Source organism: Pituophis catenifer, unplaced genomic scaffold, assembly GCF_029215685.1.
Source record: "Pituophis catenifer annectens isolate HBS135680 unplaced genomic scaffold, rPitCat1.0.hap2 SCAF_3, whole genome shotgun sequence".
In the NCBI taxonomy this organism is placed as follows: domain Eukaryota; kingdom Metazoa; phylum Chordata; class Lepidosauria; order Squamata; family Colubridae; genus Pituophis; species Pituophis catenifer.
The window spans coordinates 116,256,106-116,281,103 of NW_027256883.1; the positions used below are offsets into that span (position 1 = coordinate 116,256,106).

At 39.8% G+C, this 24,998-nt stretch overlaps 1 protein-coding gene across 1 annotated transcript; it reads left to right on the forward strand.

Annotated features, from left to right (window-relative positions):
- The first annotated feature begins 230 nt into the window (after window positions 1-230).
- Window positions 231-23,852, forward strand: RNF2 (ring finger protein 2). The gene is made up of 7 exons (XM_070940955.1): window positions 231-308; window positions 14,870-14,958; window positions 15,178-15,338; window positions 16,705-16,920; window positions 18,300-18,572; window positions 18,772-18,943; window positions 21,982-23,852. The coding sequence occupies exons 2-7, from the start codon at window positions 14,872-14,874 to the stop codon at window positions 22,081-22,083; spliced, it is 1,011 nt and encodes a 336-aa protein (XP_070797056.1). The 5' UTR covers window positions 231-308; window positions 14,870-14,871; the 3' UTR covers window positions 22,084-23,852.
- Window positions 23,853-24,998: the final 1,146 nt, after the last annotated feature.

Consider the following 24,998-nt stretch of genomic DNA (forward strand, 5'->3'; position numbering starts at 1 on the left):
GGGCGGAGTTTCCCCGAACGTCGCCGCCCACTCCGTTTCTGACGTGGCCTGAATACTCTCCCCGCTTGTTTTTTCCCAGCGTCCTTTGCAGCCACTGTTTGCCGCTGCTCGCCATATTGGGTTGCTTAGCGAGGAAGGGGGGGCTGGGGCGAACGGCGGTCGACGCGCCTCAGCCCTGGCTGCGGGGGGGGGAGTAGGGGGCGGGGGCGCCGACGGCGGGGGCGGTGACGGCGACCACGACGGGCAGGAGAACCAGGCGCGCGGCCGGGAGCGGGCCGGCCTCCGAGACCTCGCCAGCAACGGGGCCGGTGAGTAAAAAGGGGACGGGGCGGCGGGGCTCTGGCTGGGCTAGCTCAGCTGACGAGGAGAGCGGGACGCGGCTGGAAAGGGAGGCTCCCCCGGCTACAAAAGCCTCCGCCTGGTTCCCCTTTCGGGGCTGAAAATCTCGCGCCCCCTCCCTCCCCCGCGCGGAGAAGTCGTTACTGGGGCGCTCAGTGGGACGCGCCTCCCCTTTCTACCGCCCCCCCTTCCTTTTCAGACATCCCCCTTTTCAGGCTGAGAAAGACAGTCGGCGCTCTGGAAGGGGGCAGTCAAGATGTCAGCCGCGGTGGGTAACCTGTCTCCGCTGCTCCGGCTGCCTTCACCTACCTACGCGTAGCCTAAGGCGGTCGGAATCGCTCCGGCCCCCCGGATGGCCCCGGCCAGGGTTAGCGGGAACAAATGGCGATTGCATGTGTGCATTCGCCCAACTGCTTTCTCTTGCCAAAGCGTTGGGTCCTCGAACCTTTAAGGAAAAGGTTTGCGTTTGTGTGTGTGGCTCGCCGGCGGACAAGCTCTTTTCTTACATAGAAGAAGTGCAAGTGGGCTACTTGTTGCCACCGTCCTTTCGTTAGGGAAAGTGAAAGTTAAATAAGATAAGCTTTATTCTCGGTGTTTTTTCCCCTGTGGGACTCTGGCAAAAATTAAAAATGAAATTCTCTGGCCTGCTCTCCAAAGTGTACACATACATAACACACACATAGATATTTTATAACAGATTACCAGAGTTGGAAGGGACCTTGTAGGTCATCTAGTCCAACCCCTGCCCAAGCAGGAGACTCTGCCTACACCATGGCAGTCCAGTCTCTCTTTAGCGTCCAGTGATGAAGGCAAGCTGTTCCGTTGGTCACTGTCAGAAAATTTCTTCTTATTTCTAGGTTGAATCTCTCCTTGATCAGTTTCCATCCATTATTCCTTGTCTGGCCTTCGGGCGCTTTGGAAAATAGCTTGACTCCCTCCTCTCTGAGGCAGCCCCGCAAATATTGGAACCCTGCTATCATGTCTCCCCTGGTCTTTCTCTTCACTAAACTAGCCATGCCCAGTTCCTGCAACCGTTCATTGTATGTTTTAGCCTCTAGTCCACTAATCATCTTGGTTGCTCTTCTCTGCAGCCTTTCTAGAGTGCATAATAAACACGCATATGTATATACCTACCCATTAACACTAAATACTAAGTTAAGACAGACTTGTATTTTGATGAGAGATATGTGTAACAATATGCAGTAGCTTAGTCCCTTTGAAAGAGCTTTGGTTGCTAGGTGTTGCTTTACGGGCAGCCCTCAACTGACGACCACAATTGAACCCGACATTTCTGTTTGCTAAGTGAAACATTTGTTAAGTGTGTTTTGTCCCCATTTTTCTTGCTGCTATTGTTAAGTGAATTGCTGCGGTTGGCAAATTAGTAACATGGTTGTTAAGTGAAACTGATTTCCCCGTTGAGTTTGCTTCTCAGAAGGTTGCAGAAGGTCATCACATGACTCCTGGACACATCTCCTGTCATGAATATGAGTCAGTTGCTGAGCATCTGAATTTTCATCATATGACCATGGGGATGCTGCAATGGTTGTAAATGTGAAAAACGGTCATAAGTCACTTTTTTTCAGTGACATTGTAACTTTGAACTGTCACTAAATGAATTGTTGTAAGGCGAGGACTACCTGTATTTTTAAAAACATTTCTCTTGTGGACTTTGAACTCTCTGAGCTTTCAAAAATTGTCAGGATTGACCAGAGATACTGCTTTTTGTAGGTATGACGAGGCTGGTTGGGTGTTTGTAGCTTGCCAAAAGAGTACAATCACTTTGTGATACTTCTCTTTTTTTAAAGGCATAACTTGACTTTTTTGATTTGTTCAAAATAGTAAAACTCACTGCTTTAAGTTTAAACCAAATAAGATGGGAATTCTGTTGTTCAGTTTCCAACATTTAAAAAAGGTAAAGGGATCCCTGTGGATTTTTCTCCTCTAGTTGTTGCCAACTATAGGGGGCAGTGCTCATCTTCATTTCAAGGCCATTGAGCCAGCAAAGACTTTCCTTGGTCATGTGGCCAGCACGACATCAGAGAGGGCTGTTACTTTCTGACCAAATTGGCACCTATTTACTCGTATATGTATGCTTTTGAAGTGCTAGGTTGATAGGACCTGGGATGAGGATGGGACCTTACCCGGTCACGTGGCACTAAGGTCTCAAACCCAGGATGCTGGCTTTCCAGCTGACAAGTCTAGTGTTTTAACTGCTGCGCAACCATGCCATTCCAGCAATATTCCAACATTTAAAATTGTAAAATTAAAAGTGTGGTTAAATGATGAGCTTTAAAGATACTTATGTTTACGATAGTATTAGTTTCACTGAATATTTGTTGAGTTTGTCATAGGTTAATCTATGGTAAAATGGTAACATTTAGATAATATTTGATTGATAATTGATCAGTATGCTTTAATGGTTAAAAACAATGTTGTAAAAAAAAAAGATTTCATAAATTTTATTTAGATAGAATTTAATGTGGTTGGAGATTTGTTCTCCTAGCTTGTGGGTTGGTTTCCAAACGTTTCCTTACCAGGCTAAGAGAACAAACCTCTCCCTCATCCTATACCCGAGCTACAGATATTTGCCACCATCACAAGAATTTAATGTATTAATAGTCTGTGTTCCACAGAGCCTGCGTATTACCTACATAGGAATCACAATTTTATGTATGCTTGTTTCAGTCAGAGTCTACAGCAGTGTTTCTCAACCTTCCTAATGCCATGACCCTTTAATACAGTTCATCATTTTGTGGTGACCCCCAACCATAAAATTATTCCTAAAACCATCGAAAATATGTGTTTTCTGATGGTCTTAGGCAACCCCTGTGAAAGGGTCATTCGACCCCCAAAGGGGTCCCGACCCACAGGTTGAGAACCACTGGTCTACAGAGTCTATATCCCAAATAAGGAATATTTGCAGCTGGTAGACTTTTCAGAAAGTTGATAACTCTCTCTAAAATTCAAGGTTAGACATACAGAAGGTGGCCTTGAGTCTTAATTTGGAATCAAGATATAGTGTGTTTTAAATATTTGTTTGCTTCCAAAGAAAATTATCTGCTGAAAAATTACTTATCCAAAAAAGTATTTTAAATTAAAAATAGAAAATAATTCATTTAGCCTATTTTATATTAGGCAAAGAAGCAATCAAAGAAATTAAGTGCTCTAATAGAAGTCGAAGAGCCAGTTTGATGCAGTATTTAAGACAGTAGGTTAGAAACTGGGAGATCATGAGTTCTAATCCCATCTTGTCCATGAAGCAGCTGGATGACCTTTGGCCAGTCATTTTCTCTCAGCCTTACAAAGAGACAATGGCAAGCCGCTTCTGAAAAACCTTTCAAAAAAGCTACAAGGACTTGTCTACGTAGCTATGAGAATTGGACATGATTGAATGAAAGAAAAAAAAAATAGAAGTTCACACTGAAGTTGAAGTGATGAATGATCATCCCTTTAGAATTAACTAAGAAAAGTCAAATATTTTTATACTGTGATTTTGATTGAAAATGTTTATTGAAGTCTATTATATGCAAAGTAATAAATGCTGAAAGTGTAAAATTTTATACTTGTAAGTTCTTGTTTATAGAAGTATGATTATAACTATGTAAGTGCATAAAAAAGGAATGTGAATTATTGTATTAATATGTATACATGTATACATATTAAATATCAAATACACAAAATAAATGCAACCTGTGGATGCCTTTAGAAATGACAAATAAGTACATACGTACATACACTACTTTGTGGCTTAGATTCTGGATTCTGTGAAGCATGGAAAGTATCCTAAATGGGAAAAATTAGAATTTTGATTACCGCTATGGGGCAAAGTAAATGGTTGTAAAATAGTCCATATAAGTCAGTTATATTCCACTTTTTAATGTTCCTATTCTGATTAGTCAAATAAAATAGTTAAAGCAAAAATATGTCATGGGCTTGCAGGAAAAAAAAAAATGCAGAAAGAAAGGAATGTGAACAAAATAGCATTGCTCTCTTGGTCTCCAACATTGGTTTATACAGCAATTGACATGTCTGAAATGTTTTTTCATACATTGAGAATCTTTTCCAGGATCCAGGAAAGCTCCCTGGTTCACTGAGGAGCTCCGGGAGATGAAGTGCCAGAAGAGACGTCTAGAGCGACGCTGGAGGACCAGTAAATCCGAATCCGACTGAACACTTTTAAGAGCCTTTGTTAGGACTTACTTAGTGGCGATACGGGCAGCAAAATGTTCACATTTTTCTGCACTTATTGCATCTGCTGATTCTCGCCCAACTGCCCTATTTAGGGTAACTCGCTCCCTCCTTAAGGTTGGGGGAACAGAGGAGCCCTTGCAGGGTAGAGCTGAGGAATTTGTACAGTTTCTGTCAGATAAAATCGCTCAGATTCGGATGGACCTGGATTCTGATTGGGCAATACCGACCGAGATGACGGGTGGGTCTTAGTCCTATTGTGTGGGAGGAGTTTGAGCCAGTGACTCCTGAGGAAGTGGACAAGGCTGTAAGGGCGATGAGTTCCTCCACTTGTTTGTTGGACCCGTGCCCTCCTGGCTGGTTTCAGCCATCAGGTAGATGACACGAGGCTGGCTCCAGGCTTTAGTTAATGCGTCCTTGAGGGAGGGTTCCTTCCCGCAGCCCTTAAAGGAAGCAGTTGTAAGGCCCCTCCTCAAGAAGCCTTCCCTGGACCCAGCAGAATTAAAAAAACTTTCGTCCAGTCTCCAACCTATCCTTTGTGGGAAAGGTTGTAGAGAAGGTGGTGGCACTTCAGCTCCTGCGGTCATTGGATGAAACGGATTATCTGGACCCTTTTCAGTCCAGTTTCAGACCTGGCTATAGCACGGAAACTGCCTTGGTCACGCTGATGGATGATTTCTGGCGAGCCCGAGACAGGGGTCATTCCTCTATCTTGGTGCTACTTGATCTCTTAGCGGCTTTCGATACCATTGACCATGGTATCCTTCTGGGGCGACTAAGGGAGCTAGGAGTGGGAGGCACCGTGTTGCGGTGGTTTGCCTCCTATCTCTCTGGTCGATCACAGTCGGTGCTGGTAGGAGGACAGAGGTCGACCCCTAGGCCCCTCGTCTGCGGGGTGCCTCAGGGCTTGGTCCTCTCTCCCCTCCTATTTAACATCTACATGAAACCACTGGGTGAAATCATCCAATGACATGGGGTGGGATATCAGCAATATGCTGATGATACCCAGCTGTATATCTCCACCCCTCATCAGTTCAGTGAGGCAGTAGATGTGATGTGCCGTGAGGATCTGGATGGGAGTCAACAGGCTCAGACTTAACCCAGACAAGACCGAATGGCTCTGGGTATTGCCCCCTAAAGACTGTCGATTGTCCATCCTTGGTTCTGGGGGGTGAGAAAGTGCCCCCCTCAGAACGGGCTCGCAATTTGGTTGTTCTTCTAGACTCACAGCTGAGACTGGAACAACATCTGACAGCTGTAGCTAAGGGGACCTTTGCACAGGTTCGTCTGGTGCACCAATTGTGACCTTACTTGGATCAGGAGGCTCTCCTCACAGTCACTCATGCCCTTGTCACCTCAGGGTTGGATTATGCAACGCGCTCTACATGAGGCTACTCTTGAAAAGTGTTTGGAGACTACAGTTGGTCCAGAATGCGCGAGTTATAGTGGGTGCGCCTAGATACACCCACATTACACCAATTCTCCGCGAGCTGCACTGGCTCCCTATTGGTCTCCGGGTGCAATTCAAGGTGTTGGTCATTACCTTTAAAGCCCTATATGGCTCAGGGCCAGGCTATCTTCGTGACCGCCTTCTACCACATAGCTCCCAGTGACCGGTAAGATCCCACAGAGTTGGTCTCCTCTGGGTCCCGTCAGCTAAACAATGTCGGCTGGCGGGCTCGCAGGGGAGGGCCTTCTCTGTGGCTGCCCCGGCTCTCTGGAACCAATTACCTCCTGATGTCCGGACCCCCCCACCCTATTGGCCTTCCGCAAAACGGTGAAGACCTGGCTCTTCTGGCAGGCCTGGGGCCGTTGATCTCGTTATAATGATCTTGTGAGACCCGGCCACAAATTGGAGTACATGTGTTTTAACATTTTTAAAGTTTTTAATGTTTTAAATGTTTTTCTTTTTAACATTTTTATGGGATTGTTCGCATTGTTTTATTCTTTGTTGTAAGCCGCCCAGAGTCCCTTGGGCGGCATAGAAATGCGACAAAATAAAATAAATAAATAAATAAATTTTCCTCTTTAGCTGAGTCTAATATTTATCCTGCCATAGAGAGTTGCTGTTGATGGCTGAACTGAACCTTCATATTCAAAGGTAGCACGCCTGTGAATACTAGATAGCGGATGAGTTTACGTACTGTAATAAGGTGGGATCAAACAAGCTACATTACAAACAGGCTACCTACATTTATTGTGATTCAGTAAATCAGCCTGACTCCTTTGTCTCATACTTGCCAAATTTCAGAAGCTCCTGTTTGGCCACTGTTATTGTCATACAATTCTGAATCTTTTGCCCTTTCTCATTGGTGATAGGAATGTTCTTGATTCAAAAGCTTTTTCCTGTTAATAATAATAAAGAATATTTTGGAAAGTTTGTTTGCTTTATTTGTATCATCTTGTAAACTGAATGAATTAATGCTCTTGGGTTTGTTATAATGTGGATTTGTCAAAGGACTGCCTCTTTAAATGTTCAGTATCTGCTTTTGGTAACAAAAAGTGTGTCCTAATAAATAAATTAAAGTGTTAATCTGTTACATTATAAATATTACTATAGTTTTGTGAGTACATTGTAGTTAAGGTATGAGGTTTAGGAAAAAAGAATTTGAAACTGGATTATTTTTGACTGTTGGCAGAAAGATTGAGGAAGGTTTTACAGACATATATTCATAAAGATCAATCTGGTTTTTGTCAAAGAGACAGTTAAGAGGCAATGTGAAAACTATTTTGAACATTATTGAATACCTACAGTACCATAATGAGAAACAGGCAGCTTTAATGTTTTTGGATGCAGAGAGCGCTTTTGACATCTTAAATTGGGTTTTTATGTTTAAAGTTTTGGAAGATAGGGACTTTGGGGGAAAATTTATTCAAGGGATCAAAGCAGTTTATACATCACAACAAGCAAAGATTATTGATAGAAATTTAAATAAATGATGTGAAATTCAAAAGGGTACGAGGTAAGAAAGCCTCTTATCTACCGTGCTGTTTATATTGGTGTTGGAAGTTTGAATATGGATATTAGGCAAGATGAGAAAATAACAGACATAAATATCAAAAAGGAAGTTGAGAGCATTTGCTGATGATTTAATTATACTTTTACAAGACCTGAAAATTAATATAGAATATTTGATGAAGAAATTAAATGTTTGGAGCTTTAGCAGATTTTCAAATAAATAAACAGAAAACAACAATGCTTGTTAAGAATATGACCTCTCAATATAGTGAAATATTGACTAAAAAATTGAGTTTAAGGTAGAGAAAAATGTAAAATACCTGGGGGTTATATTGGCAAATACAAAACTTTCAAAATTTATTTATTTATTTATTTATTTATTTATTTATTTATTTATTTATTTATTTATTTATTTAAATTTGTATACTGCCCTTCTCCAGCAGGACTCAGGGCGGTGAACAGCCAGAATAAAACAGAACATACAAAATTTAAAAACAGTTTAAAAAATAATGAAATATTTTTGGCCACAATTTAAAACAACCCAATTAAAATCAATTCAATTTAACCAAAACAGTGGGATCAAGCAAGCCCGGCTAGGTGAAATAAATAAGTTTTCAGGGCCCGACGAAAAGTCCGGAGGTCTGGTATTGTGCGTATCTCTGGGGGGAGGTTGTTCCAGAGGGCGGGCGCCCCCACAGAGAAGGCTCTCCCCCTGGGGGTCGCCAGCCGACATTGTCTGGCGGACGGCACCCTGAGGAGGCCCTCTCTGTGCGAGCGTACTGGCCGGTGGGAGGCTATTGGTGGCAGAAGGCAGTCTCGTAGATACCCCGGCCCTAAGCCATGGAGCGCTTTAAAGGTGGTCACCAACACCTTGAAGCGCACCTGGAAGACCACCAGGAGCCAGTGCAGCTCGCGCAGGAGAGGTGTCACATGGGAGCGCCCGTTGCTCCCATAATCCCCCGCGCGGCCGCATTCTGGACCAGCTGGAGCCTCCGGGTGCACCCCAGGGGGAGCCCCATGTAGAGAGCATTGCAGTAGTCCAGGCGGGAGGTGATGAGCGCCTGAGTGACCGTGCGTAGGGAGTCCTGATCCAGAAAGGGACGCAACTGGCGTATCAGGTGAACCTGATAAAAAGCCCCCCTGGCCACGGCCATCATATTTTTTTTTTATTTTTTTTAATTTGATTTATATGCCGCCCTTCTCTGGAGACTCAGGGCGGCTTACAATGCGTTATCATTGTAATGTAATGTAATCATATGCTCTTCTAAAGACAGCCGTGCATCCAGGAGGGCGCCCAAGTTGCGAGTCCTCTCCATGGGGGCCAGTGATTCGCCCCCAATAACCAGCGATGGCACCAGCTGGCTATATCGGGACACCGGAAGCCACAGCCACTCGGTCTTGGAAGGGTTGAGTCGGAGCCTGTTTCTCCCCATCCAGGTCCGCACGGCCTCCAGGCACTGGGACATCACTTCAAGGGCATCGTTGGGGTGGCCTGGGGTGGAGATGTACAGCTGGGTGTCACAAAATAACTTTGTGCCTCTTTGGAATGATATTTTAAAAACTTATTAAGATGGGACAAATTGCAACTATCTTTATTGGGTTGAATTTCTCTGAATATTTTACCAAAGATGCTCTTTTTGTTTCAGACTTTACCAGTACTTGTAACTGATACTTCATTTAAACTATGGCAGATGGACATCTCTTAAGTTTATATGACAAGGGAAGAAAACAAGAATTAGATATAAAATATTGCAAGATGCTAAGGAAAGAGGAAGCTTGGGCTTATCAGATTTGAAATTGTAGTTTCATGCCTGTTGTTTGGTCTGACTGAAACAGTGGATGACTCTAAATAAGAAGTTACTTGAGCTAGAGGACCATGAATTAAGATTTGGATGGCTATTCATGGTATGATAAGATTAAAGTAAATGTTGATTTTAATAATCACTTCGTTTGATGTGCCATCCTAAGAGTTTGGAATAAATATAAACTAAGATTCTCTGCAAAGATGCCTCCTTGGGAGTCTCCCTTCTCAAATCTAAAGAGAAGTTGAAGTCAGAAGGATGTGTTTGCCATTGATTTACATATTTACAATTGAAAGAAAGATTTAAACTACACACACAAAAAAGCTATATATTTGATTTTGTGAAGAATGAATTGGAAATCTTACTGTGTGATAGTTATGAACACATTGCTAAGGTTTATAAATTACAGGTGAAACTCGAAAAATTAGAATATCATGCAAAAGTTCATTTATTTCAGTAATGCAACTTAAAAGGTGAAACTAATATATGAGATAGACTCATTACATGCAAAGCGAGATAATTCAAGCCTTGATTTGTCATAATTTTGATGATTATGGCTTACAGCTCATGAAAACCCCACATTCACAATCTCAGAAAATTAGAATATTGTGAAAAGGTTCAATATTCTAGGCTCAAAGTGTCTCACTCTAATCAGCTAAGTAAGCCATAACACCTGCAAAGGGTTCCTGAGCCTTTAAATGGTCTCTCAGTCTGGTTCAGTAGGAATCACAATCATGGGAAAGACTGCTGACCTGTCAGTTGTGCAGAAAACCATCATTGACACCCTCCATAAGGAGAGAAACCCTCAAAAGGTAATTGCAAAAGAAGTTGGATGTTCCCAAAGTGCTGTATCAAAGCACATGAATAGAAAGTTATGTGGAAGGGAAAAAGTGTGGAAGAAAAAGGTGCACAAGCAGCAGGGATGACCGCAGCCTGGAGAGGATTGTCAGGAAAAGGCCATTCAAAAGTGTTGGGGACTTTCACAAGGAGTGGACTGAGGCTGGAGTCAGTGCATCAAGAGCCACCACACACAGACGGATCCTGGAAATGTCGTATTCCTCTTGTCAAGCCGCTCCTGAACAACAAACAACATCAGAAGCATCTTACCTGGGCTAAAGACAAAAAGAACTGGTCAATGGTCCAAAGTCCTCTTTTCTGATGAGAGCAACTTTTGCATCTCATTTGGAAACCAAGGACCCAGAGTCTGGAGGAAGAATGGAGAGGCATACACTGCAAGATGCTTCAAGTCCAGTGTGAAGTTTCCACAGTCTGTGTTGATTTGGGGAGCCATGTCATCTGCTGGTGTTGGTCCACTGTGCTTCATTAAGTCCAGGGTCAACGCAGCCGTCTACCAGGAGATTTTGGAGCACTTCATGCTTCCTTCCGCAGATGATCTTTATGGGGATGCTGACTTCATTTTCCAGCAGGACGTGCACCTGCCCACACTGCCAAAAGTACCAAAACCTGGTTCAATGACCATGGGATTACTGTGCTTGATTGGCCAGCAAACTCGCCTGACCTGAACCCCATAGAGAATCTATGGGGCTTTGCCAAGAGAAAGATGAGAGAGATGAGATCGAACAATGCAGAAGTGCTGAATGACGCTATTGAAGCATCCTGGTCTTCCATAACACCTCAGCAGTGCCACAGGCTGATAGCATCCATGCCACGCCGCATTGAGGCAGTAATTGATGCAAAGGGGGCCCAAACCAAGTACTGAGTACATATGCATGCTTATACTTTTCAGAGGTCCGATATTGTTCTATGTACAATCCTTGTTTTATTGATTTCATGTAATCTAATTTTCTGAGATTGTGAATTTGGGGTTTTCGTGAGCTGTAAGCCATAATCATCAAAATTATGACAAATCAAGGCTTGAACTTTGCATGTAATGAGTCTATCTCATATATTAGTTTCACCCTTTAAGTTGCATTACTGAAATAAATGAACTTTTGCACGATATTCTAATTTTCAGAGTTTCACCTGTATTATTGGAATTGAACTTGGACAGTGAGTATACTCATTGATTGTATCATTTGTAAGGGCAAAGAACTTTGAATATAATATAATGCTTGAACATCCAAAAGGTGCTTTTTCAAGAGGCAACTGGACTTTCTTTGCTTTTTCCTTGAAGACATTTCTCTTCTCATCCATTCAAATGAATGTTGGAAATGTAAATGTAAAGAAGGAAGTTTTTATCATTTATGATGGACATGTGAGAAAGCAAAGAAATATTGGAGTAGGATTCACATCTTAATACAGAAGATTTTTAAATGAATCTATTGAAAATTTTTTGGACTTTTGATGCTATAATGTATATGTTGATAGCACAAGAATACTTTTTGCACAAAAATGGAAGGATACTTTGATTCCCACAACAGACAAATGGCTGCAAAAGTTGATAGAGTTAGCAGAAATGGCTAAATGGACTGCTTTGATTAAAGAAAAGAATGCAATTACTTTTGTTTCTACTTGGAAACTGCTTTTCAACTTTTGAGGTGGAAAAAAAATGAAACTTTGATTTTGGATTTTGTTGATTAGATAGGTTTGTTGTTGTATAAGTGGCTAGTATATATTATCATATAAAAGTAACGAAGTTGAGTTTTAGCCATTGCTAATAACTTCATCATCTTTGGCGCCATTCATCCATTGTGAAAATTAAAGTATCATTTCAAGGATAGACAATCATTTTTGACCTCTAGCATTTTATGTTGCGATCTTACCTTAGGACTACAAAAACTATGGTGATATCATGATATCAATGAAGAAGACAGAGTTGGAATTTTTTGTTCTAATTTGGGACTATAGAGAAATGCACCCATTTTGCTGCTTGAATACCTGAAATGTGGAAAATCAATGTGATTTTAATTTTTCTAGTTTTTAGAAAAACTAAATATAAATCCTAAAATATTGTCCCTCCTTCTTCATGAGGTTTATAATAAGAGTCTTGTGGCTAACAGTAACATACTTAATAATAGTTTGTGACAAACAATAAAATAGTCTCCAACCTCAATTCCATCCTACATATGGAGGTTTGACTCAAAATTCTCAACAGTAACTATGCTGATGGGGAATTCTTGTAGTTGAAGATTTCACATCTGGAAAGCATCATACTTAAAAGAACCAAAAATATCTGCTTCTAAAAATAAAGGGACAGTGGAAAAATGTGTTAGAGTCATGTATTAATTATACCTATGGTATGGCAGGATTGGCTTACTTAGGCTTGGTATTGTATTAACCAGTCTGTGTATTTCAGTTAATATATTATTTAAGTTTGGGGTGACCATGAAATGGAAAGTGTGTTTTTTCCAAACTTGAAACAAAACATTCATTCTTAAAGTTCCATCAGGCTGGTGCAATAGAACAAAACTAAAAGTGGCTTGGGTGTTCTATGTTTTGTTAAAATAAAACTCAAAAACAGTCCCAAGAGTTTCAACTATAAGAAGCAGTGGGACCTCAGAACAAGCCTCTTGGCATGAGGAAATCAAGAAGGCCATGTGGTGACAACAAAGAGAAGAATCTATATCTTTTGCCATCTAGAGTGGTGGTCCCCAACCTTTTTGACACCAGATACCAGTTTTGTGGAAGACAGTTTTTTCATGGATCAGGGATGGAGGTAGTTTTGTGTGCTACCAAAATCCCGCACATGTGCAGATGATGCTTTGCTTGCTTGCACGGCCCTATTCCAAACAGGCCAGGGACTGGGACCGCTTTACAGTCTTGTGTGGGAACCCCTTATCTAGAAGGCACCCAGATTTTTGCAACCCAGCGATGGAAGCCTTAGTCCTAGTCTTCCTTGAACTTAGAATACAACAATAGTTTGTCCTGTTGTACAAATATATTTAATAGAAAGGAATGTGAAGGGAATCTGGTGGGGAAGAGTGGGGAGGGAGTCCCGGCTGCCTCTTGAGGATGGGAGCTCTCCACCCCTCCCATTCGCTGGCGCCATCATGGGTGGGGCAGCAGGTAGGAAGCTCATCTCATGTGTGTAGCAGAGCTGGAGGAGGAGGTTTGGATGGCGGGGGCCAGGTCCCATGGTGGCAGCACCGGCAGCAGGTGGCATAGGCACAGGAGGAGGCATGCAGTTTTGCCTGCCAGGTGGCCACGCAGTCGCCTGCCCTATCCCAGCTGTGGTGAGTGCAGATAAACAAAAACAAATGGTGGGACAGGCAGAGGTGTGGGGGGAGGCACGCAATTCGGGCAGCCACCTGCCCCAACCCAGCTGTGGCGGCTGTGGGCAAACAAAAACAAATGGTGAGTGTGTGGCTGCCCTGTGTGTCCAGCAGGCTGAATTAAGTCCCTTTGCACCCACCCCCACCTCTGCTTCCCTGCTGCTTGGAAGGCCGGGCCAGCAGTCGCAGCGCTGGGACCCACTTGCGTGGGCTGCAGAACCCCTGTATGCACACCAGGGTGGTGGCAGCCAGCCTCTTGCCATCTCTGGGCCCATCACGGGCTGGATCCAGCCCACAGGCCTTGTGTTTGACTTGTCTGATTGATAGTGTAGAAGTAGAGAGAAATTTTTCACACTGTTTGAAAACTTAATGTCCTATAGCTGTGATGGTGAACCTATGGCATGTGTGCCACAGGTGGCACGCAGAGCCATATCAGTAGGCACATGAGCTCAGCTCCAGTGCATATGCGCGTGCTGGCCAGCTGATTTTTGGGCCTTCTGGACCCCCTGGAAGTCGGCAAACAGGCCATTTCCAGCCTCCAGAGGGCCTTCGGGGGGGGGGAGACCGTTTTCGCCCTCCCCAGGCTCCGAGAAAGGCTCTGGAGCCTGAGGAGGGTGAAAAATGGGCCTACTGGACCCACCGTGCCATCGCATGCCAAAAGCGGAGGAAGCACGGGGGCGTCATGCACACATGCACGGAGTGGGGCTCATAGAATTATGGGTGTGGGCACGTGCGCGCGCGACCCCCCCGCGCTCCCCCTGCTTTTGGCATGTGATGGCAAAAAGGTTAGCCGTCACCATCCTATAGTCATCCAAGGAAACTAATTGAACTAAGTGAAACTTGAAAGGAGTTTTGGAAGGGACAAAGAGAAGTATAGTACTTCACACTTTGTATAATTAACCAAATAATGGAATCAACCACCACAAAACATGGTAATGGGCACTAACTTGAATGCCTTCAAAAGCGATTGACTAGATTCATGGAAAAGAAGTTAGCTAAAAACCAGTATAAGCTTGATAACCCATCATTATCTGTGTGGAGGCAGTTTGATTCCAAATACCAATTTTAGGTGAACTGTGGTGGTATCTGTCTCCTACTTGGGAGTGCACCCTAGAGGTATTTCATTAATCACTATAAGAATGGATCTTATCCTGCTCTAGCAGGATTATTCTTATGCTTATGTCCAATCTATCCAATCTACATGACTTATTAAAATTATGAAAACTGCCTGGTGATTTTGGGCTGGTCTTTCTCTCTAGGCCCAACTTACCTCACAGGCTTGTGGGGAAAAATAAGCAGGAATATTGGGGATATTTGCCATCTTGAATTTTATTTATATAAAAAAAGTCGGATAAAATGATGATGATGATGATGATGATGTTGATGATGATGATTCTATTTTTTTTTAGCCATGTCTCAGGCTGTACAGACAAATGGCACACAACCATTGAGCAAAACATGGGAACTCAGCTTATATGAACTTCAAAGAACACCTCAGGTACTATAGTTACTTTCTTCTCCATCTTTATATAGTGGTATGTAGCTTGTATCATTGTATTGAATGTGATCTTCCACACCACAAATAGTTTGTACTAAAAGAAATTAGGTACTAAGAAAAGTAATGCAATTATAAGAGTAATAAAAATGTAGCATTTGTAAATATTAATTTCAATGGAGCAAGGAAATAATTTCTTGAAAACACTATTTTGATTGTTAGGAAGCTATAACAGATGGCCTGGAGATAGTGGTGTCACCCCGAAGTCTCCACAGTGAGCTAATGTGTCCCATTTGTTTGGATATGCTGAAAAATACCATGACTACTAAGGAATGTCTACATCGATTTTGTGCTGATTGCATTATCACAGCCCTTAGAAGTGGGTAAGTCGGTGACCAAAACAACAACAATACATCACCACTGTTACAGTACTGAATTATATCTTGGAATTCTGTTCATAGTGTAAACCAGTGATTCAAAAGGTTTTTTGGAGTTGAAACCTCATGGGATACAGCCAGTGATGCACAAATGTTTCAGATATGGATAAGGTCACTGTTTTTTGCCCCATGCTGGAGCATGTGATTTGGCGTGGAAATTTTAAGAGTAATTATAAAAAAACCTAGGTGCTTCTTATTTCAACAAGAAGGGGGGGTGGATAGGAAAGGGGGGGAAAAGCAGATTGCTGCCAACATTTAATGATATATGGGATTATAGCAATATGACTAATATATCTCTTAATAGTGCTTTATAGCCCCCTCTAAGCTGTTTACAGAGTCAGCGTATTGCTCCCAAAAATCTGGATCCTCATTTTACTGACTTCAGAAGGGTGTCTATTGTCTGCTTGTTGCTGTCACAGCTCTACCACAAAGGACCTATAAAAATATTTTTGTCTTCTTTCTCCTCTGAAATTGTCTTCTATCACCTATTATATGTGGCTGGCCACATTTGAGACCCAACGAAGGTTATAAAGAATTTGCAATCAGGATGGGATGAGTATTTTTTGCTATCCTACTTATTCTTGTGAGATGGAGGTCCTTGGTGCACTCCAAGCTTGGTTTTCTTGCAGACGTTTCATTAGCCAAACTAGTTAACATCATCAGCACTGATGATGTTACCTAGCTTGGGTAATGAAGCATTTGCAAGAAAACCAAGCTCGGAGAGCACCAAAGACCCTTCATTTCAGCCCTGAGCCACAAATATTTTCCTTTTCGGCTTGTGAGATAGGTTTGCTGGAGCAATACCTGATCCAAGGTCATCCGGAGCATCTTATATCCAAGCAGGTACTTCAATTTGGAGTTCAAATCAAGATTTGCATCCAGTATATTACACTGACTCCAAGTAATGATTTACTTTTTTTCAGCCTTTGAAAAAGTGTATAGATAAAGAATTTGAGGTTCCTTGTACTGTTAAAGTTGTCATCAAATAATGTACAGGACTAAGCAATGAAGGTCAGTGAGGATTGATCAAATCACTCTATTGAAGTCTGTACTGCCTCATGCTTTTTAACTGCTATGTCTTTGTCAATTATGTACAAACCTTATAATGTCAGTATGAGTGTAACAAATTTGTTAACCTTCAAGGATTCAGATTCTGAGATGTGCAAAATTAAAAAATAACTGTTGCCAGTCTGACTAATAGTTAAGTATTTCAAAAGAAATGGCAAAGATATGCCAACAATGCAATAATTATACAATTTTTTTGAATTAGGTAAAAACATATTTTTTGAATTCTTTTTTTTTTTATTCTCAGAAACAAAGAATGCCCTACTTGTCGTAAAAAGCTTGTTTCCAAAAGATCTTTGAGGCCGGATCCAAATTTTGATGCCCTTATCAGTAAAATTTACCCAAGTCGAGATGAATATGAGGCTCACCAGGAGAGAGTTTTAGCAAGGATCAGCAAGCACAATAATCAACAAGCTTTGAGCCACAGCATTGAGGAGGGCCTGAAAATCCAAGCCTTGAACAGGTAAAAAATTATATGCAGTGAAAAGATGTATATACGGTGTTCTCTAGTTGAATGATTGTCCGCATGCTTATTTGCATGACGATCAATCTCCGTCTTCAGACCCCAACATAAAAAAGAATAGAAAGAAAATGTTGCGTACCAGAAAGCTAGATAATCACTTCTATTCGAAATACACATTACTGGATTGAATAGATCAGTGCTCTGAATCTATATTGGGTAGTGTCAAATGTATATTTATTTGAAATAATTGAAAAGTTTACATTTTTAAATAAATTCCTGCTTTTTTTTTCTTTAATTTGTAAACTGTGGATCATGCAAAATTGACAACAGCCTAAATTCCAGTGCTTCATTGTATCCAGCAACATTATATCTATCCATATCCTAATTTTTGTTCAAAATCTATATTTCAAATGACAGTTTTACTAAATACTATAAATATTAAATATATTTGTAATATGTGAATTATTTTACATAATGAATTTCCTCATGGCAGAAAAAGAATGTAATGCATTGGTATTCAGGATTAATTCTACTACTGTTTTAAAACTACAGCTATAGAATTTATTTGCCTGCTGCTTATCTCCTTGAAGTTAAACAGCTATTTCATGAAACTATTGTATTTTTCTTACCACTTACATTCATGGGAGATCTATTTGATGTATTTTACATAGCCCTCTCCCAAATTTGAAAAATTATTTTATTCTATCTCTGTGTGCTTTAGAATCAATCATTAATCCACATTTTCTTTTTACTGAATTGAAAAACACCCTCCTTTATGGGGGAAATACTACAATTTCTTAATAATTTAAGGTAATATGTTTTGAATCTTAGCCAACTAGTCTTTAAGTGTATCATATATTAAAAGCTGTTGTAGCCCTTATATCTATATCCTTTTAATATGCCTGCACAAATAAAAGGAAAAACAGGGTTGATTGTATATGCTACCTTGGCATCAGCTTCCACACTTGTTCTTTTCTACATTATGAGCTGACTTACTGCTTCCCCCCCCCCCAAGTATTTTATAATTTAGAGAATCAGCTTTGATATAGTTTTAATTCATCTGGAAGTTGTTGATTATTAACAGAGAATTTCACAACTGTGCATCCATAATAGGACACATTGTTATTACATTTCAGAACTGAATTCAAAACAGCAGTAGAACTAGAATGCTGAATATTATGTACAGATGTTGGGCAGTTTTTTATATTATGTAGCATAGTATCTATATTATATAGACTAAATGGTGGGTGATGGGTTGTATGTTGGATATGTGTATTTAGTGAAAAAATAATCATAGCATGGATTGGGCAAAATTTGCTAGTTGACACAAAGACTCTGAAATTAAAGAATTTGGATTGTTTCTTGATTTTTCTAACTAGATTACAGAGAGGAAAGAAGCAACAAATAGAGAATGGCAGCGGAGCAGAAGACAATGGTGACAGTTCGCATTGTAGTAATGCTTCAACCCACAGTAATCAGGAGGCTGGACCAAGTAACAAAAGGACCAAAACCTCTGATGATTCTGGGCTTGAACTTGACAATAACAATACAACAGTTGCCATAGACCCAGTATTGGATGGTGCAAGTGAAATAGAATTAGTTTTCAGACCCCATCCTACGCTTATGGAAAATGATGACAGTGCACAGACAAGGTAAGCAATGGTTCATTTTTATTTTAGAAGGAATACTGAATATGGTAGGCTCTGAATGACTTCATATAGAATAAACAATAGAAAATACTGGATTGCTTTTACATATCTGTGGGATTGTTTTCCTTGCAAGCCTTTCTATATCTGTCAGTCTTCCTTCTTGTAACCTGTAGGCACATAAACCATCTTTGCTTTTGTACAGGTATATTAAGACCTCAGGCAATGCCACTGTTGATCACTTGTCCAAGTACCTAGCTGTGAGGCTAGCCTTAGAAGAACTTCGGAGCAAAGGAGAGTCTAATCAGATGAATCTTGAAACAGCCAGTGAGAAGCAATACACAATTTATATTGCTACAGCTAATGGCCAATTCACCGTGAGTAACTGAGCAAAAATGCAGTTGGGAAAAGGCATTGTTTCAAAATAAATTTGAATTCTATTTAGAATGTCATTATGCCCAGGGCTAAACATACAGAGGCAGAGTAAATAGGGTATGCTGTCAGGATGTGTGATGTTGACAATGTGTCTAAAAGGTATGATCTATATATCCAGATTTAAGCCTCTGTGGAAATTTTCTGAAAAGGATTTTTTTTTTCTGTTTAATTTCACTTGTGGTAACATGTATGCATTACAATATGAACTAAGAGGGAAAAAAGCACACGTGTGCATATGTTTCTAAAAAGAGGTGAGGAAAATCTAGTTTCAGACCATTGTTGATTTGTTTCTGAGCCTTTCCTGTTCATCTCACTTTCTTATACAAACCCAGCAGAATTATTTATCCCCTACCATGAAAGGTAAACATGTAGAGGGAGGAATTTCCAAAAATATAATGCAAACAACCAAGTGCTTTGTTGTACATTAAAGCCTTACCATTTATTATCTCATAAGCCTTTGCAAAGAACAGTCCTGTTTCAACAGAAGGGAGTAGAGTCCTGGCAAAAAGGGCAAAATGTATTCTTGTCAGGTGGGCAAAGGACCCAGATTGTGGGGGAAATAAGCTGACTTTATATAAAATATACAAAAGTATGAAGGCTATTGCTTAACGCATTGTAAGCCGCCCTGAGTCTTCGGAGAAGGGCGGCATATAAATCAAATTAAAAAATTAAAAAAAAAATTAAAAAAGAAGGGAAATGAAGAATTGTGAGAGATGTTGACCATTAACGAAGCAGAAACATTTTTTTTTATTTTTTTATTTTTTGAGAGGAGAGGCATGCAATTCACTGATACATGAACACTAAAAATGGCAATGGAATAATTTCAGACTCTGAAAATATTCTTATCATTGTGCCCAAGATAATTATTCTTGAACAAAGCAATTTTAAAGACACATTTTATCCTGCACCAGTTGAACCAAAAGATTTAATACTAATACTCTCAGAATAAACCAAGATTTCTTATAGTATAGGATTTTACACTATTTTTCAGTGCAAGGTTGTGTTTCATTTAAGCTTCTGCTTTGTTAATAGTCACTCTCTTGCCTCTCCATTCCCTTCTCACTATTCCCTCTTCTCCTTCCACCTCCTACAATAGCTGCTTGTTGCCTGGACTCCACGCATTTGAGGAAGTTGACTGTACAAAAGTTTATGTGATTATTATAATAAATGGATTAGTCTTTAAGATTCCATAAAACTCTTACTAATATGGCTAACCTATGAATATACTAGGAAACTTCTATTTGTATATCTGGGATTTTGATCTCTTACATGATGTATAAGAAGGATGAACGGTCTTTTAATTTTGGGCACGATTTAAATATAAAGTGTGCTTCTTCCAACATCCTGGAAACTAACTGCTGTTTTTACAGTGCCTAAAAAAGAGTCTGCAGTCTTTAATGGCTGCAGCTCCCTACTGACTGGCCTACTACATGACACACCCTCATTTTTTCAGAATTAGTGTTCACTGTGGTGAAACTCACAAATTGTGGGAGCATATAATAAAAAGGATATTGTAGGGAATCTAGCTGTCTGATATATTTATTCGTTATTGAATTGTATACTTAAAAGAACTAAATTAGACCTAGCCTCCCATACACATTATATCAATCTTAAAGGATTTGAGGCTTTTAGTGTAAACTTAAATGAACCAGTATATGGTCTACATTAAACTTAGCCATCTGTTCTTGATCTAGTTGAAAAGAGCTATTTGATCCACTGAATAGAATTGTGCATTGTTAGTAGCAAGTAATTTTGGGAGCTAGGCCTGCACTTAGAGTTCAGTCTATTTAGGTGTTTGAATAAAAAGTGTTTAGGTGTTACTAAATATGTGCTGGATGCAGTACTATATGCACAATTATGTCCTGCCCATTTGTAATTATAATTACCACAAGTGGGTGGGACAAAATGGCGGCCACATTTGGATCACTGCTGTGCATCCTGGGGATACATGGCCTGTCCTCCTTCCACATGAGATTTGGAGAGTGTTGTACATGATGAGCGTGTGGGAACAGGCCCAAGTGCTACAGGGTTCTGGTGGGGTGGAATAGGGAGTGAGACAGGGTGCTGTCAAGTAAGGTGAATGATCATAGGGTCACTGCCCCATCATAACTTTGAATGTAGTTTTTGTAGGAGGGGTCTCTTGTAACTTCAAATGTTCATTAAATGGCCTGTCATATCTTGATAACTATCTGTACCTGAGCTCATGATGCTGATATTAATTGCTGTTGTCATGTTCTACTTACTGACTCCTATACCAGGCAGTTGTGTTACTGTGATTTCATTCCATGCTTTTAACAAGCAACCAGGACTATGTCCCGTGATATTGCTAGCATATTTGATGGGGAAATGTAAATAGTTTTTGATTGTGATTGACAAGGTGTTCTTGATGAAAGATACTGGACAAAAATACAGACAGCTAAAAGCTTTGTTATTACTTAAACCCAAAAATTTAAATGTTGATAGATTTTTTTCAAAATGTTAAATGTTTGAAAATCTAAAGATATTTGCTCTTCTGTCATATTTAGTGTTCAAAGATCAGAATTGGTATAATTTTTTTTAATTTCAGTTTGCAAAGCTGGAGTGGCTTTTGACATTGCTGTATTTGAACAAAGTAGCTTTATTTACCTTGATGGCAGAGTGCAGAAATTTCAAGCGTGCTTACTATAAACGATCATACTGTTTACTAAAGCACCGAGCTCTATTTTACAATGGGAAGGACATATTTAAAAAGATCTGTAGCCTTTTTTATGGAAATATACTATAACACCCTCATTTGCTGTGCAGCTGCTTTTCCTTTGGAACTGAAACATCTGGTTTATATTAGGCTATTCATAGACAGGAGCGAATGTTGTTGACCAGCTGTGATTTGTCAGTGTTTGGTAATTTTCTAGTTATTGGTTGTTCTTTTGTTATTCATTTTCAAATGGCAATAACACTTTTCTATTTTTAACTTTGGCCCTATTTTTGGCTCCCGCTCTAGGTATTAAACGGTTCTTTTTCCTTGGAGTTGGTCAGTGAAAAGTACTGGAAAGTGAATAAGCCGATGGAGCTCTACTATGCACCAACGAAGGAACACAAATAAGCCTTATAAAAAGGCTTTGAGTTGGAACAATAATTGCTTTTATATCTTTGCTTTAAGTTGAAGTACCATCCTCTGCATCATGGACAACTGCACATAGACTTGGATTCCCCAATGAGTATCTTTAGACAGTATTTTGTGTGATATTTAACTTATATTTTTCTTTCTGAAGAACTGAGTGATCAGAACATTCCATTGTTACTGTCGTATGTGTTCTTTTCATTTTGGTGGCTCTTGGTTCATGTGCGTGAAGTTAGTGGCAGCAAAATTTCTTCGGAACATGGAATGTTGGAAGGCTTTAGATGAGCAGACTCACTAGCACCTTTATGTACATTGACGAACAAAGATAGGATAATTCTGTTAGTTATATATGATTAAGAATAGGTCTGCTAATAAATAACTAATTCAGATGCTAAATAAATAACGGGCTGGAAGAAAAGATAGATTGTTCACAGCGGTATCTGAATTCTTATGCAATGCCCTGTAATGTCATTCTGCTTTGTAAATAAAAAAGCCACCCCATATACAACATTGTCTTCATTCCCAGTGTCCATGGGAATGCAAGCTACTCCTTTTCCTGTTTTCATCATATTAAAGGTAAATTATTCTTTCCAACTTCACATTATAGCTAAGAGAGTACTAACTCTAATACTGTTGCATTGCTTAATTGCAGTTTAAAGAGTGACATAGAACTAGCTCTGGGAAAAGACTTTACAGAATGAGCGTACATTTCTGAGACAAGTTCCAAATTTTATTCATCACAGTTCCTGATGATGCTACAATCATATTAACATTCCTAGAAAAAAGGAGGAAAATGTACTGATTTGTACTGATGCTACTTAAAAATAGTAATCAATGATGCAAATGTTGACAAATTTCTTTGAACAAACTTTCCCACGTCAATTATACTTGGCACTTGTGATATAAGTAAATGCAATGTGGATTGTAATGATCTTTAATTTTGATAGGATCAAAACTATACTTACATATCGTAGCATCTAAATTTCTGTAAATCAGTTATCATCCATGACATAGCAGAAGACTTATCCTTCTGTATGCCTGATGTTAAAAAAAAAACACCCTTCTTTTCACTGAAATGTTCCCCAGTACTCTTGAGTTTTGAATATGCTAAGAAAGGAAATGTTACAGAAAAGTGTGGACTTGTAGGGGATTAACTTCAACATTTACCAACTTCTTATGGTTATTCGTCTTAAAATTATGATCTAGTGTAAAAGTCAAAAAATCAATTACTGCAATTCAAAGCTGAGAATATGCCTACTAATTCAAAAGATCTGATGATCATACTGAAAGAAAATGGTTTATAGTACTCGGTTCAATGTTAGAGGTTCCTGAATTTTTTTACCAGTTTGTGCCATGACAATTAATAAGTCCAAGCTGGGTTGGGGGTGGGATGGGGAAGATGTATCATGCTTATTCAGTTTTGTTCAGTATTTTTGGTGTAATGTACAAACTATATAGCTTGCTAGTGCATGTCCACTAAATATAATCACATTTCTTTTTATGTGAAAAAATGGTTTTGTATAAGCAAACATCAGGTGCAAAAAAAACTTGCTTTATGACCTATCCAAGAAATTGTTTAGCCCTAGATGCAGATCAAATATAGCATTCTGAAAAGATTTATCTGTCTAGGGGGAAGGTACATTGGTCCCAAGTTGGTGGGAAAGAATGTGAATTTTTAACTTCTGTTATGGTGAATTCTATAAGTATTTATATTTACTTAAATATATAAAGTAGCTGTTTTAATCAATAAATTGCACTGTGACTTTTTAATGGATCAACTATTGGCAGCTTTGAGACGTTGCCTTACTGCCACATTTTCACAAGCAAGCTATTTTGGAAAAGTGACAGTCCTGTCATTAAATGTTACATCTCTCATTCCTGAAGTTCAGAGATCATGGGTATATGTAAGAAATCCCAAAGAGAAATAAGAGCCTGAACAGGTAATATACATCCTCTGTGACTAAGATCTGATGTGATTCATATCCATTTACAGTAATGCTATGAGCTCTGAAGGAGATGAGAATAATTCTGAAGCAGCAACTTGTCCATTTAGTGCCCCTCTCAACTTTCCGCCCAGCTTTAACAAATCTCACTGTTTTCTCCACAACAGCTTTTCTTTTCTTTACTATACTATATTGTGAAGCAAGTGCTACAGAAGACAGTTGTCTTTGATTATCCCTTTTTGAGATTCCCTATCTGAGCAATAGAAGCAGTAAAGGGAGACCACCTTGGATCATTGAATCATCCAACAACTACATACTGATCAAAGCAGCTGGTTATTCTTCCTGTGAAGGTGTAGGATTTGGAGGAAGAGATTCCTCATTACAATATAAACTAACTGCCCTTAGTATATTGAATACCTGTATGAATATGACTGCAAGCTTAAGTGATTGCTTTTGTCCCTATGGCGATTAGCTAATCAATAACAATCATGCTTGATAGTGGCAATGTCAACAAGTCTGATGTGTGCTATTTTGCCTATTTAAAAATAGCTACTTGGGAAACTTTCTGAACTGCTTAAAAATGATTAGGAATATGTTTAGAAGTATGTTTGCAGTTTTAGCCAAAAGGGCTAAGTTTACTGCAGATATGTTTCTGCACTAAATGAACAAAATTTGGATTTTTCCTGCTGCATTCTTGCAATATTTTCCTATTTTATTTTTTAAAGTCTTTAGTGCGTTCTTTAAAATAAGATGATTTATGGCAGGGATCACAGTGTAATCCAGAGAGGTTTCTTCAGATTTTCCTAGCAGAATAATTTAAAGAGTTCATCAATTTAAGAAATCCTGTTTTATAGCCAGCATGCTTATATGGCTACCAACATAAGCACTATTTGGGTAGGTTACAGTTCTGATCAGCCACACATTTCAGCGCTAGCTAGATATATTTATCTGTTG

Excerpts from the sequence above, each read along its gene's own strand:
- RNF2 (XM_070940955.1), top strand. The coding sequence starts at position 14,872 with ATGTCTCAGGCTGTACAGACAAATGGCACACAACCATTGAGCAAAACA. Across the intron at positions 14,959-15,177 it reads AACTTCAAAGAACACCTCAG|GAAGCTATAACAGATGGCCT; the intron begins GTACTATAGTTA and ends TTTGATTGTTAG. Across the intron at positions 16,921-18,299 it reads AAAATCCAAGCCTTGAACAG|ATTACAGAGAGGAAAGAAGC; the intron begins GTAAAAAATTAT and ends TTTTCTAACTAG.